Genomic DNA, 14,773 nt, shown 5'->3' on the forward strand with positions numbered 1-14,773 from the left:
CTACATTTAGCAGGATGGGCTTTAGGTCAATTGTTTCTCTCATTACCACTTTAGCAATAGTGGCTTTGTGAAGGGCGACTGATTTAACGTCACTTGAAACCTTCCAGATGAAAGTATGAATTCGCTGAATTGGGGTGTAACCTCGATTTGCTTCATTCCTCCAGTTGAGACCCATCTGCTTTCCTGCTGCTCTTCAGCATTACATTTGAATCTGAATCTTCTAGCAAATTCTATATCAAATTGAATGTTTATCTTTCAAAAAAGTAAGACAGGTTTAGCTCTCTCTATCTCTCTCCTTCTGTCTCATTGTCTCTCATACACTAAATTCTACTGGACCCTTTTATGCTTAAAATGTACTAGAAATATATTGGAAATAGCTTGAGATTGTACATAAACATATATGGAGAAGGTATTTTCAGACACATACAAATAATGACAGAGAGACGCCCATAGCTGACTGAGCAAAGGCTATTTCTGAAGAGGTAGGTTTGTAACTTTTATACACTTCTTCACAGATTCATGAATTACTTGTATCATTAGAAGTCCATCCTTTGTAGAGCTGGAGATGTGGCTTAGCAGCTAAACGTGCTGAATGTTTTCACAGAGGAGCATAGTTCAGTTCCCAACCCCCATGTGGTGCCTCACAAACAAGGGTAACTCCAGGTCCTGTGCATCTAGTGCCCTCTCCTGGCTTCCATGGATACTGCATGCACGTGGTGTACATACACTCATATATAGAAAATAAATCTTTAAAATACTATCCCTTTGACAGTTGGTACACTGTGTTATTGTTACTTACACTGGTAGATGTGGAGGAAGGTCTCGCTGAGCTTGTTGGTAAAAAGGGGCTCAGGGAGGTCCCGGAAGAACTGCTTCACCATATCTGCCACATCATATGCAGACTGGTCTTCATAGTTCACGTTGTCGGGGAAATTCTCATTCATCTGACGCAGGGCATGGATTCGAGACTTCACTCCTGACTTTCGGAAAAGACCCACCTGCAATGAGTCACAGGGACACGTCATAAGCCAGGTCTCCTTTCTCCTTACTACTTCTTCCTTGGGGTAGGAACCTTGGCTGTGAAGAGAAGGCCTGGGGCCAGGACTTGAGGAGTGGGAAGTCCATCCTACCTCAACAATTTTCAATTTCCAGAATAGCTACTTTAGGTAACAGTCAAACCTTGGCTCCCTTTTCTACCAAATAAAGATATGGGTAATATACCACTATCCCACCCCACAGAGCCACAGTGGAAACTCGATGTGCAGACATGCAAATGTGCTTTCTGAGTTGCAGACTCTTGTGACAGCAGATGGTGTAATTTTACTTATTTTTTTTTTCCAACAAGTACCTGTACAAAGCATTCGTATGCTAAGAGTGGTTAGTGAGCAAAGAAGGAAAAGACCTCCCCATATTTTGACACTTGTACTTTCCTGGGAGGATTTTGAAGTAGGTTTCCCTCCCCACCATGGGAGGTTTAGTCTGAATAATGTTGTTGAAGGATGGAAGCATCCCAGGGACACAGGGATAGCCCTTTGGGGACCGAGTGTCTCATTTGATTTTCTCTTTTTGGAATACTTAGCACCTGCCATGTGTGTTTCTCACATTCTGCCCTGAACTTTACATGATTGGTTAGGCAGGGACATGACTCACTCCTGGGGTGGCTTTTTGTAGATAGCACTGTATGTGGGACTTGGCCTGTTAAGCTGCCTGGTAGAGACTGCAGTTCCTCCAGGGTCGGCACTTCATCAAATCCAAGTGTGTGCTCAGGGTTGGGCTTGGTGCTCAGCAACTGTCCTGCTTCAATCAACTGCACAAGAATGTGAGGCTGAGCTCTGTACTGAAAGTCAGGCATGGGAACACTGTGCTGGCTTCAGTCCAGCAGAAGTAACTTTCTTTCCTTTTCATCTTGCCTAAAGACTATGAAGTGTGAGGCTACCTTCTTGAGACCCCAAGACCCTTTTCCCACATCCCATCACCTCCTTTCATCTTTAGCAGTTCGACTGCCTCCTCCCATAGCAATAAGGATCCAAAAGATAAGAACCTTAAGAAGGACAAGTGAGTTGAGCAGAACCCTTATGGTACAATGAAGATGCCGAGAGGAATCGGGTAGGCTAAGTTCAGCCCCTCTAGTGGCCTTCCACTCAAGACTTGCCCCATCCAAATCACAGCTGAGCTTTCCTGGGATCCTCCATTTAGATATCAAGGCACTGAGTTCTTGACAACGAGTTTCTGCTCTCCACTCTCCTCCCTCCCCAGTGGCATACAGATTAGCTCACTTCTCTGAGGGCGAGGTGGAATGTTCCTGAATGGCCGGACAAGTAAGCAGTGGCCAGTGGGGTTGGCCATTCCTCTTCTCACAGAGAGCCAGAGAAATACATGTCTATGGTTGTCATACCCTGGTGTCTCTTGCTTGTTGCTATAAATGAAAGCAACCTTAACTTCAAAAAGAAAAGAAGGAACCTACTGGAACAAGGAGAGAATTCCAAGCCATTAGAGGACAGTCAGAGTTTGGACATATCGGCTGCAGAGATCACGGGGGAAATTAAACACGGGTACATTCTGTGGTCATGAGAACAGAATTCTTAGGAATAGCTCTTTGCATTCCTGGGCTTATCACCGAATTCCACAGATTAAGATATTCAGGCAGATTGCTATTTAATGTGTTAGTTACTTTGTTCCAAGTTTGGAGTGTCTAGAAAATGCCACATTTAGCTATATTTGGGTGATTCTCCACAACCAGTCTAAAGAACATTTATTTCCCCTGATCTGGCAAGTATTTCAAATTGCATCACAGTGCACAGGAAGAACGTAGGCATTATTAAAAGAAAAGGAAGAAATCAAGCTATGTAGCAGGCGCTTATTGAAATGAGAGTCAGCTTCAGTTTAACATCCTTGAGTCTGTGTGTCTCTGGAAGGAGGCTCCGGACTGTTTACATCTCAGAGCTGTGCTGCACTGGGTCACAGTGCCCAGAGGATGCATCCTTAAGTGTGACTCACAATATCTATGTCATCTGAAAGGAACTCTTCCCTACTCCCAGCCCCCCAAGCAGAGAAACATGGATCAGACTCTACAAGAGGAATGTTTGTGTTGCTGTTGCCTTGCCGAGCTCACTCCTTTGATACACTGTGTCCTGTGTCTCCTTGGGAGTCTGAATGCGTTTACACACTGGGTGGATGTCCTCTTTGGATTGTTGAGGTCTCAAGTTTCTTCTTTTGGAAAACACTGATTTTTTTTTTTAATACTTCAAATCTGTCTGGGGCTCTCTAGCTGCAGGCTCTGAGGTGCGCTTCCTAACTGAGCCTGCAGGATGTCAGGCTGGGCACTGGGAAATTATTCATTCTGTTTCACGTTCTGACAGAAACCTCCTGTTCTTCCCCCATCTTCCAGGAGATGTGGGAAATAGCTCCGGGTTCTGTGGATTGTACTGGAAGCCTAGAAAGAAACTGCTCTCCTAAACTTAGTAAATGCAAAATGATTTAAAAAACCAGATTCTAGGTACAGAACCTAAGAATGGCCCAAGAAACACAGCCTTCCAAAAGACCTCAGTGAATGGATGAACAAACTAGGAGTTTCTGTTGTCTGACTCTTAACCGTTTCTACACGAATGAAGGAGTGAATTCCTTGACCATTTAGGATCGGGTTTCTGAAGTGGCAGTCAGCAGTACCTGGGCACAGTAAGAAGCCTAGTTCTAAAGGTGTAGTAGTTTGGAGTCTAGGCAGGGCCAACTCCTACCCGTGAAGAACACTAATTGCCAATAGCCATTTCTTTGTAGAAAAGCTTCCAATTCATTTGCAGTTTGGACCTCAGACACTTCGTTCTAAGAACAGAGAGTGGTTTGTTTGTTTGTGTTTTTGTTTGGTTCCGTTTTAAGGGTATACAATACTCATTTCGGTTGAGAGGTGACCTAGGTCTTTCAGCCCCCTGCAAGCAAGATCCAAGGCAGGTGACAAGTCTTCCTCTTCTGCCTATCATGGTAGAGTGGGTGGGCCACCTGTCATATGGGGACCCACAGTCTGCTTCAGGCTCTGTTGTCAGATTTGAGAGTCTCAAAAGTACATGAATGAGGACGGGGCTGGAGCAATGGCTCAGCAGCTAAGAGAACTGGTTGCTCTGGCAGAGGACCTGGGCTTAGTTCCCAGCACCCACATGGGAGCTCACAAAATTCCGTAACTTTAGTTCTAGAGGGATCTGATGCCCTCTTCAGACATGTGTGTGGTGCAGACCCACTTGCAGGCAAAGCACTCATGCACATAAGATGAAAACCACTAAACCTTTTTGAAAAGCGAAGGTAGAAATGAAGGAGCAATCGAACATTTTCATTTTATGCTGGGTCTCAGAATTTATACCGCAGGCCCGCTGCCATCCTTCCCTGCCTTCAGCCCATCTCTGCTCTGTTTAGGAGGTGCTCAGCTGGGAAGAGCCCACTGCAGGAGCACCTCTCTTGCCTGTGAGCCCTCCTGCCCCGAATGACCAAAGATTGAGTGGCGAGTGTCCCTTAGGGTTACTTCCATTGCCTTTCCTCTTTTGTTTTGGGTCCTAAGAGCAGTTTACATAGACGGCCCCAGGTCCTTTATCTGGTCTCAGAGAGTCAGCTTGACAAGGTGAAGAGCAGGCGGCAGGGTAGAGAATTCTTCTTCCACTGGAAATGAAGCGTCTTTCCAGAACTATTAGGCTTTTAAAGCTTGCGGCTCCATTTGAAGGAGTGGCTGGGAGAGAGTGCTGCATTAGAATTCAAATTTCATCTAAATAGTATTAAATCTCCCCCTTGGCATCCTGTTTATGCTAATCCTCACAGGGCTTAATGATGTTTATCAAGACTTCCATTTCCTCTTCTCTAGAAATGGGCTCAGCTAATGAAGAAAGGTTGGCTTTATTCAGAAAGAGTCATAAAATAGTGTGTGCTGTGGGCAGCGACTCTGCTTGCAGTACTGTTTTAGCCTTTCACTGCAGGAGCGTCGTATTTATCAGGAGCCAGGGGGATAACCTGTGCTGAGGCGGCACGCGGGTGATTTAAGACAGATGTGAAAGCTCACACAACAAAGCAAGGCTAGTCTCACAGGCTACCATGTCGAATACAAATGGCTGGCAATTGAAGGCTAAACCTCTTCACTTCATCTGCAGCCATCTGCGAGGGTAAAAATGGATATGCCGTACTTCCTCATACATAAACCGTACTGCGCTGGGGAGTGTGGGAAGTGAAGTGCTGGCAGTGTTTCAGGGCTCGGTGCTGCTGGCTTTGACAGCCTTCGGATGAGTGCTGATGTTCCAGTGTTTAGCCTTCCGGGAAGAGACTCCACCAATTGCAGGTGGCCTCCCGCTCTGCTCGATGCCAGAGCATCAAGGCAGTCTGGAAGATGGTTCCTATGGATTGCGGATTACAGGAAGGATGTTTGGGGACGGGGTTCCCGGTCTTCCACAATCCTGGGTTTAAAGTGCAAGGTCCTGTGCAGAAGTCAATCTTTCCAATTCCAACCACAGATACCCGTAGGCAAAGAGAGGACTTCTGCTTCCCTTCCCCTTCCTGGCCCCGCCCCTTCCCCTTCCTGGCCCCGCCTTCCTTCCCTTCCTGGCCCCGCCTCCCGCTCTCTGAGTTCTTGAGTATGCATTTGCTCTTGATCTCTAAGGCTGTCTTTCCCCTGTGCCGGGATCGCCTGACTTCCTGCTTTCCTAGTTTTCCTTTTTGCCCGCTCTCTTGTCACCTCTTTGCCACATGGAGGCACTGCCTATGTGTCTATATGAGACATGCAAAAGAAAGGCTATATATAAGGTAGTGCAGTACTTTTGTTTCTTTGAACAGCCTATGGCTGATTTTTTTTTTTTTTAAATTTTTATAATGACCCAGGAGAAGCACCGTTTCCCCACTTGGACTACACCGTTTGTCAGTATCTATGTCCTTGACAGAGACCTTTGCCTAGAGAGAGCTCTGTACACATTTTTCCCACCACGGGATTCTTTGAGACTGATATGTGAAGAAGCCAGTGCCATGGGGCTGAAGAGGTCAGTATGGCCACTCTCTTCTCTTCCCATGACTTTATCTCTACATTTGTGGCTGCAGAAGGGAGATGGGACCAGTCACAGGAGTGATCCAAGTCCGGACATCACTATGGATCCCTGGTGTGGGGTGGCGTTTTCTATCTAGGGGCATTGCAATTCATTTATTTATAGCCAAACTAGTTCGAGAAAGAACACGGCTTAGAATGATCTACAAAAGGTTCACCGAAAGAGACTAGATAGGGAAATTACAACGAATACAAAATGAAGTTAAAAAAGCATCAACAGGCTGGGAAGAGGGCCGAAGTTAAGGGATTTGTGCCCCGAAGAGGCACCCACATTTCCCATAGCAGAATATGCATTTGGCTCTGAGCTTTCTAGCAGCCAGCAGAGAGAGGAAAGCACACCCAGTTAGATGAACTTGAGGTCTACAATACAAAACACAGGCCAGTGGGCCAAAAGAAACATAGTTCTCAAGTACAGAAGCCAGGGGAAAGGGGGGGGGGTTTCTCCCCCTTATTCTCACAGAAAGGGTGCTACATGACAACGTGGCCAATGCCATCAACAGAATCGTGACAGTGGATTTATCAGTGAGGTCTGTGGAGGGGCGGCATCACACCCGAGTCCAATGGGGAAAAGTCTAACAGTGCAGGGGCAAAACCAGTGAGACATTGCGTTAGATGGTGGCCTCACTGTGGGGACCACGGTGTTGACGCTGCCTCCCTCGGGTATGCGTGAGCGAGAGCAAGGCAAGCAGAACAGGCTTTTGTAGAGTTGTCTGGACAAGTCTTCCAGGTTACTGTTGGTGACATGGTTGTGGATGGGTGGCTTTTCCTTCAGGTCCTCCTGAGCCCATACCACTTGTCCTGTGGGTGGCTTTGCTGGCCATGCCTTTGGTGCGTACTGTCCTTTAGGTCTTAGGGAAGGATAGAGTTTAACTCTGAGAGAACCATGAAAGGGGTAGATCTGCTGTACAACTTTAGAGAAACTGAGAGGCCCGAAAAGCGTATTTGCACCAAAGCTACCTACGCTCCACAAAGCAGAATCTTGGATACGAACCCACAAACCAACCCAGAGGGATTGGGGCCATGAAGTTCTATCATAGGGTATGGCTGTGATGCTTTTGCCATTTGAAAAGAGATCCTAGGTTTTCTCAGCAAAACACCTATAAGAGGTTAAGTCTGATTACATATATGTGTATTCATGGTAGAACCTCAACCAAAAACAATTATATACCAGCAACTAGACTCATTGGCTCACCCTACCAAGATGCTACAATAACTGCCAGATGTTTTATGTAGAAAACAAAACCAGCCATGTACCCGAATATCCCTGTACTATGACATGAAAATATGAAAACATGTGCACCTGCATATTCTCTAGATATTAATGGTCAAAGGAGGTCACTAGCTGGGTTCAACCAAAGACGCTTGCAAATGGCATTCAGTTCATTAAGAGGTCACTGTGATTTTAAGTACCAGCTGTGTTCTGATATCTTTACAGGAGCCAAGATCTTTGAGTTCATGGAGTTTAGCCCCTTCCCGCCCACTGAGTCCCAGACAAGGGAAAATCAACAGACACAACTCAGAAGCTCAATGTGTGGTTTCCCGGTTAACTAGTGCGCTGAACAAAGGCCGCTACAGAGGCCGGAAACATGGCTGTGCTAGGGGGCAGGCTGTGAGGTGTGAGTGTGGTCTTTATTTTGGGGCACAGTATGGAAGAAAGGAATGGTTGGTAATATGGAGAGCTTTGTAAACTATGGGATGGATCTCATCCTATACTTGGTAAGAGCCCACCATTACAATGGTTCTCAAACCGTCCTGGAGGCAGAAAGAGATCTGAGCATTTCCTTCCCACGAACTTCCCCATCGACTCTTAGCCAAGGGGCTATTTGGTCCAGCTGATGTACCTTTTATGTTTTAAATGTGAATTAAAAAAAAAAAAAAGTAAGTCTGTTTTGCTCGTTGCGCTGCTTTGAGAAATTAATAAAGGGAGAAATCGAACTAAGTTCACCCCCCCCTTCTGGAAACAACATTGTAGATACAAAGTATAAACATCAATTTTCTTTGGCCAACCAGGGTGCCACTCAACTAGGTAAGGAGGAGCATCGTCAACAGCTAGACAGGGACATGTCCGGGACATGTTAAACCTTGGAATTAAAGATGTCCGATGCTTTTTACTCTTGGTTAGCTAGGCTTTGTGCTGGATAGGCCTGACTCAGTCTGCCAGCCCCTCACCCCAAGCCCGTGTTTGAGGTTCACCACTCTACCTGATCCAGACAGTTGCTACGTAGATACCTCAGTGCTTGTTGGATGCTCTGAGGCAGGGGCTGTCCTGTTCTCTGGACGTGGACAATGAGCGGGACACCGAAGACAGCTTTGCCTCTGTAGTCAGGAGCTTTTATCCTCTTCATGAACTTTGGAACGGACCTGGAATTCACAGAAACCAGGTCATGCAGGGCCCCCGGGGCGCTCTGCGCAGGCAGGCTGTGGAAGCAAGCGAGAGGGAGGCCAAGCTCCTGTTGGAATACTTCAGAGGCAAAGGCACAGAATGAAACCTTTTCTACGTCATTCACAGTCTACGGCACTCTACGTGCGGCCCCTGCCTACGTGTGATTTCTGTTAAACTCTGTGATTCACGTTTGAAAATTGTCTTTGTGGCTCTGTTTTCAAGTCTCGGGTGGGTGGGCAGTTTTTCAATTTAATTATGACGGAAAGAACTCTAGTGTAGCGAACAACTCTCAAAACTCTTCAGTTGTGGGGAAGGGAACAACCAAATCGATGCTTTACAAGAGGAAGAACAAATTTGGTTGATGTTAGTGTGTGTGTGTGTGTGTGTGTGTGTGTGTGTTGAGCCAGACTTCCTTAGCTATGTCTTTGGTTTTCTAAAGCCAGATTTATATTTTAAAGGGAATCTTAACACACAAGCATATCTTGATTTGACCATACAATTTATAACCTTTGAAAACATTTTCATAAACACGACATTGATTCTTCTGTATATATTATATGATGTAACACTTTCATCATATAATTTTAAAATCACGCATTCATCTAGCCACAATGCTCTACTGGATCCTGGATTTCAGAGCTAAACTGCATAATCTCATTTTTACTCGCCAACGGAAGCACGGATGTACTTGAAGAATCAATGCTGTGTGTGTGTGGGGGGGTGGTTTCTGCACCAGGCCACAGGTACAAATGACAGAGCTGCCAGTACTGTTTTATGGCAGGTTTACTTCTGATTCCTCTGTTGGCAATTTATCATCGCCCATTACTGGCCTTGTTTCTTTCTCAGAACCTGCCTCCCACCTCCCTGGAAACCAACGGAGAGCTACAAATAAAGCAACAGTTTCCCTGTGTGCTCCATCAGGCCCAGAGGGCAGACGACAAGCCGAAGCCTCCCTGGTTTCCCGGAGAGGGTGGTGCAGACAGCACTCCGTTCTCCAGACACCGAACTATAAACACTGGAGGTCTTTTGCAATTTTACACTTAGCTCTGAGCACGTGATCCTCTGCAAACGCGCTACGTACCACAAACGTGCTACGTACCAGGTCCAGCCGTGCTTGTTGGACAGGGAGTACTTCTCCATGATGGCTGTCAGACGAAGCAGTGAGAAGCGCTGGAGCAGGTTCAGCTGCGCGGCTGTCTGGCTGCTGATGTGTGGGGTGGCTGGAGACAGCTGAGGCTGGTGTGAGAGCTGGAAGCTGCTCCACCTGAGTCGTCTGAAACACATGGTCAGAGCGACCAGTCACCTAGTGGATGGTAACTGGGAAGCTCAAGGTAGCCTTTAGGTACAAATGGCTACTTTAGGAGTGTCTGAGTCAAGAAAATCACAGCGCAAAAGGAAGAAAAGGCACAGCTGTGGAGTTAGCGCGCTGTCGCTGTCGTTGTATAAACCCAGAATGGGGCACGTTTCATCCTGGGATTTGAATAAGGGATATCATTCATTCATACACACACACGTGTGTGTGTGTGTGTGTGTGTGTGTGTGTGTGTGTGTGTGTGTGTGAGGGAGGGAGAGAGAGAGAGAATAAAGATGAGTGAGAGAGATGGAGAGACAGAGACAAAGAGATGGACCAGATAGTGAAGCAAAGAGACAGAAACATAAAGCAGAGGGAGCATGGAAAAAGAGAGGGAGGGAGGGGAGACTGAGAGAGAGAGAGAGAGAGAGAGAGAGAGAGAGAGAGAGAGAGAGAGAGAGAGAGACGGGGGAGACAAGAGATAGAGAGACAGAGAATAGGAAGAGACTGAAACTTTGAGGTGCTAAATGCAGTATTTCCCACTTTCTGTGCCTGCCCCCTGACTGTCTTCTGTGGCTGGGATGTCACCTGAAGGTGACAAGCACAGATGACACACTGATGAACCCTATAATCCTTCACTGCCTCGGCAAGAACCCCAGTGGCACACACTATTGTTTCTGTGAGTTAGATCTCAGCTCATTTACTAGGGAGCAGTAACTTAGAAGCCAGGACCCAACACAAAGCATAACCATGCCTGAGGACCCACAGAATAAAACACAAAACCTTTGTCTTCAACAAAGCTAAGCTTGAAACAAAGGCTAGACATGGACATGAATGTGGACTGTGTTGAAATAATTCCTGACCATGTGCATTACTTAGCGTAGCCCCAGGTGATTGTGTTAACACTCTATCCCTCTTTGTGACGGGAATAAGCAAGGACAGGCTGGAAAGGTGGCTCAGAGGCTAAAAGCACTGGCTGCTCTTGCATAGGACCTGGGTTTGGTTCTCAGCACCCACAGGGCAGTTCACAAACATCTGTGATTCCAGTTCTAGGGGATCTGATACACTCTTCTGACCTTTGAGGGTTCGGCAGGCAAACATTCATACACATACGAAGGAATAACAAAGTCAATGAAATTCAGCCTACAGTTACTATAAATCAGAAGAATCGTAACTTCGTAACAGCACGTGACCCACCTGTTTGGCCTGGTCAGAGAGGCCCCCACACCAGAATCCCTTCTTTCTCTGACCCCAGTGGCCTCCGACTCATTCAGAGAAGTCCTGTCCCTTTCCACATCACTAGGTGTTGTCCGACCTTCTGAGACAGAGTTGCCTTCAAAATCTAAAGTGATCTGGTTAGGAGACGGAAATGGGATTAGACCAGGATCCCCTGCCAATGCGTCGTGGCTTTGCAGTTCAGGTAAGATGTTTTTTGACCAGTCATCTACTACCTCTTGTATGCCGTTGACGTGCTGGAGAATGTCGTCCAGCTGTGGAAGGAGGCCATCTTTCTCCAAGTCCAACAGGTCTCCTGTGCTGGCATACAGGTGCGAGCTGGGGACGTTGTCATAGATACTGACTCGACTGGCTCTGTGGCAGGATGACATGAGTCTGGGTTCCCTCATGCCAGGGCCTTGTTGCCTACCCAGGGAGATACTCCCGGTCCTCCAGTTAACCCCATTGCTGTTGTCTGTGGGTGAGAGGCTTTCTATAGAAAGTGCCTTGGGAAACGTTCCTGGTTTGTGATCCTCGGGGATATGGACCACCAAGTCCTCCTGGGAGTGAAACCCAAGCACATGGTTTTGGTCCCCTGTATCTGGCAATGCTGTCCCTGCCAGGACATCTAGGTCCTCCAGGTACATGCCACCACGCTTGTTGGCCTCGTGGTGGCACTTGCGTTCCTTCATACACGGAGTGCTCACTCGGCTGCTGTTCTCCAAGGGGCTGTTCTCACCACTGGACTTACTGGAGCATGGCAGGCCTTTCCTGCAGGCAGCTGGAGGTGAGGTCTGCAGATCTCCGTTGGGTATCTGGACGCACTGCATGGCCTTAAAGGACTCTGGCTCCTGCCGCAGCACAGGCCTACTGATGACCAGGCCTCCTGTCCGCCCTGTTCCCTTCTGCCTCCCGAGTGCCCCCTTCACCCTCAGCGTATCCATGCGTTTCAGAAATGATTTGGCCCTGGTCCTGGCGGGCTTCTCATTCTTGGGGTGAAAAGACTGGCTGAGACTGTCTTGGGGAGACTGTGGGAGGCTGCTGCTGACCTGGGTGCCCTCCAGCACAGGCGCGCTCTCGGCAAAATGGTGCCCCGACTGGCTGCGGCCGTCGCTGCCTCCACTGCTTTCGCTGTGAATGGAGCAGACCTCCGGCTCACTCAGATCCGTGAGCACGCTCTCGCTGCTGGCCGTGTTTCTCATCCTAGGGCCTCCTGGGGACCCGTTTCTGTCTGCCCCTGGGAACAGTGTATGCAGGTCATCCACACGGGACCACCTGCGGCTGGTTCTCTGGAAAGTCCATTTGTTGCTGATGCACAGATCTTCCTCATCTGAGTCGTCGCCCTGCGAAACACAAGGAAAACAAACACTCATGTTCATAAAGCATGGTTACACGGTGCTTCCATTTTGTTCCCCGTCTTCCCAGTCACACTGGGAAGTGTGAGTCTCTACCACCTTTCCTTCTCCTGATCTTCTGATTTACTAGACTTTCATTCCTATATATTTATGTGAGTGTGTATAAATATTATAGATGTTATGTAATATGCTATATAATATATACCATATTGGGGAGGAGCCACATATATATATATATATTTCAATCCCTTGTTTTTAAGGTATTATATATATATATATAAGTAAATACATATATAATTTTTCCTAATTCTTTGTTTCTAAGGCATTTATATAATATATTTTAATATTTAAATATATGCATATATTTTTTCAATCCTTTGTTTCTAGGGAATTTATATATACATTAATATTTCATTAAATAAATATGTATAAAATTTCCCCAATCCTTCCTTTGTTTCTAAGACATACATAATATATATTTAATGTTTAATTAATGTATATATAATTTTTCTCAATCCTTTCTTTGTTTCTAAGGTGTTTTCTCTGACTGGTTACAAAGGGCATTAAACACCATCTGACGAGACAGTTGGAGACTGTATCCTTTCCAAAGCAATTTGTCCCCACCAACACAGGACACTTCCTCCCCAGTGACTCTCTGCTGAGTTCAGGGACCACTATTTAGAGCTCTCTTTCTCAGAACCTTGGCCTCATTACACATCAAAGTTAACACCCCTTACCTTAGTCTCTAAAAATCATGATTCTTGTCATACATTCTCTGTATGAGTTAACAGCGAAATCACGGGCTGACCTCTGAAAAGCAGTGAGGTCTACACCAGTCTAGAGATTGCACTTGAAGAGAGTACAACGGAGCTGCTCTGGCAACCGGGCTCCTTGTGTTTGACGAGCCTGAGTCAGAATGCCTCTGACTGCACACACTTTCCAGCTGCTGTGGTTGCAAAGTCTAGCATTCTGCATGCCACATACCTGTTTCCTTTGCTGGAATTTGCAGCCTGTGACACATAGGTGTCTGTATTCCCTGAGGCTAACAATGTCCCTGCTCGAGTTTTTTGCTTTTGTTTTATTTATTATTATTATTATTATTTTGTATTTTCCATGGGCTCAGAAATTATTTACTTCCCCAAATGAACTGAAGCATCAGCTTCCACCCCTTTTTGTCTTGATCACCACAAAGACCCAACACGGAACTGTTTTACAAATCAATTTTCAGGTTTTTGTCTTCCCTCTGATTTTCTTAGTACGGGCCCTCAGCACTTCTCTCTGGAAGTATTACAGGAAAAATCTGGCTAGGATCCTGCTCTCTAGAATGTTCCTCATCTAAACAGCTTCTCACAGTATGACCCATTTTCTTGGCTTCGCACTCTCCACTGTTAGGAACAGGACTTGTGTTTATTCATCTTGCTCAGAGTTAGAGCCTCCCCGGCACCACACCCGTGAGAACTGTTTAATTTCTGTTGTTCATTTTATTGTTAATTGAACTTATCTTCCTTTGGCGTCTGGTTATAAGCCCAGGCTCTGAATGACAGTGGCACTAATGTGCCCCTACCTCCTGTGAAGTAACTTTCCATTACCTAGGGAGTCAGACTAAAAATAGGTCTGACTCATAGGTTTTCCTCAGGGAATAAGTACGGTTGTTCATTTAGCAGTGGGGTTTGTTCTTTTCGATGTCCATTCCATTGTTTATCTTTTTTACTCATCTAACATCCACCTCAGCTCCCCTAACTTTGTAATATATTGTTTTCAAATATATATTTGCATACATATGCAAAACATGATACTCATTGGACTCTTCTCACAGAGGCTTAATCTGTCCACAGCTAGGCTCTATCTAAATTAGCCTCAATGCAAGCATAAGGTGGGAGGGACTTACAAGAATTGGATGTCGTTTCCATCACTGTGGGAAGATTTAGCTTTGATTTTTAAAAAACAAGTTTGTGTGAAGTCTTGGTGGGGTAACTTGAAAAGTCGAAGCCGCACACGGAGAAGGGACAATTCAAAGACTTTCTCATTTTTTTTTTTTTTTTAATCACAAAACAAAACAACAGCAGCAACAACAAACCATCTGAGAACTGTTGCTATAAAAGCCACCACAGACAAATAAGGCACCACAGATATACAAGGTACCATAACACCTTATGCTGAACTTACTAGAATTTCACAAAATATTTTTGGGAGCTTGAAGCAACTACCTCTAAAAAAATATAGATGTTTAAAATAGAAACTGTATTATTTAACCATTGGTTCCAAATATTCACCCCCTCCACTCCATCACTAACACAAGAAACCCACATAAAAGTTGGATAAAGTCTCCTTTATTTAGATTAAGAAAGGATGCCAAGCTAGGCTTTGAAGACGGGAGCCAGAGAGCTGTCTTCAGCGAGGTTCAAAGAACTTATTACACTGGCCTTAGCCAGCAGGGAAAATAGCCACGACTCACACAAGTGATCTGA

At 45.9% G+C, this 14,773-nt stretch overlaps 1 protein-coding gene across 5 annotated transcripts in view; it reads right to left on the reverse strand.

The window, feature by feature from the left end:
• Positions 1–14,773, reverse strand: part of STARD13 (StAR related lipid transfer domain containing 13) — a gene marked incomplete at its 5' end in the record, with an annotated part of 340,009 nt that overhangs the window by 14,112 nt on the left and 311,124 nt on the right. For 2 of the 5 annotated variants that reach the window (XM_080940965.1, XM_080940962.1), the window contains 4 exons: positions 800–998; positions 8,263–8,479; positions 9,544–9,717; positions 10,933–12,293. In XM_080940965.1, the coding sequence (XP_080797091.1) occupies positions 800–998; positions 8,263–8,479; positions 9,544–9,717; positions 10,933–12,293 (1,951 nt within the window). The remainder of the gene's footprint in view (positions 1–799; positions 999–8,262; positions 8,480–9,543; positions 9,718–10,932; positions 12,294–14,773) is intronic. The other 3 variants (XM_080940964.1, XM_080940963.1, XM_080940966.1) reach the window with 2 other exon arrangements.

The sequence above is a fragment of the Micromys minutus genome (assembly GCF_963924665.1).
Source record: "Micromys minutus genome assembly, chromosome: 29".
Classification (NCBI taxonomy): domain Eukaryota; kingdom Metazoa; phylum Chordata; class Mammalia; order Rodentia; family Muridae; genus Micromys; species Micromys minutus.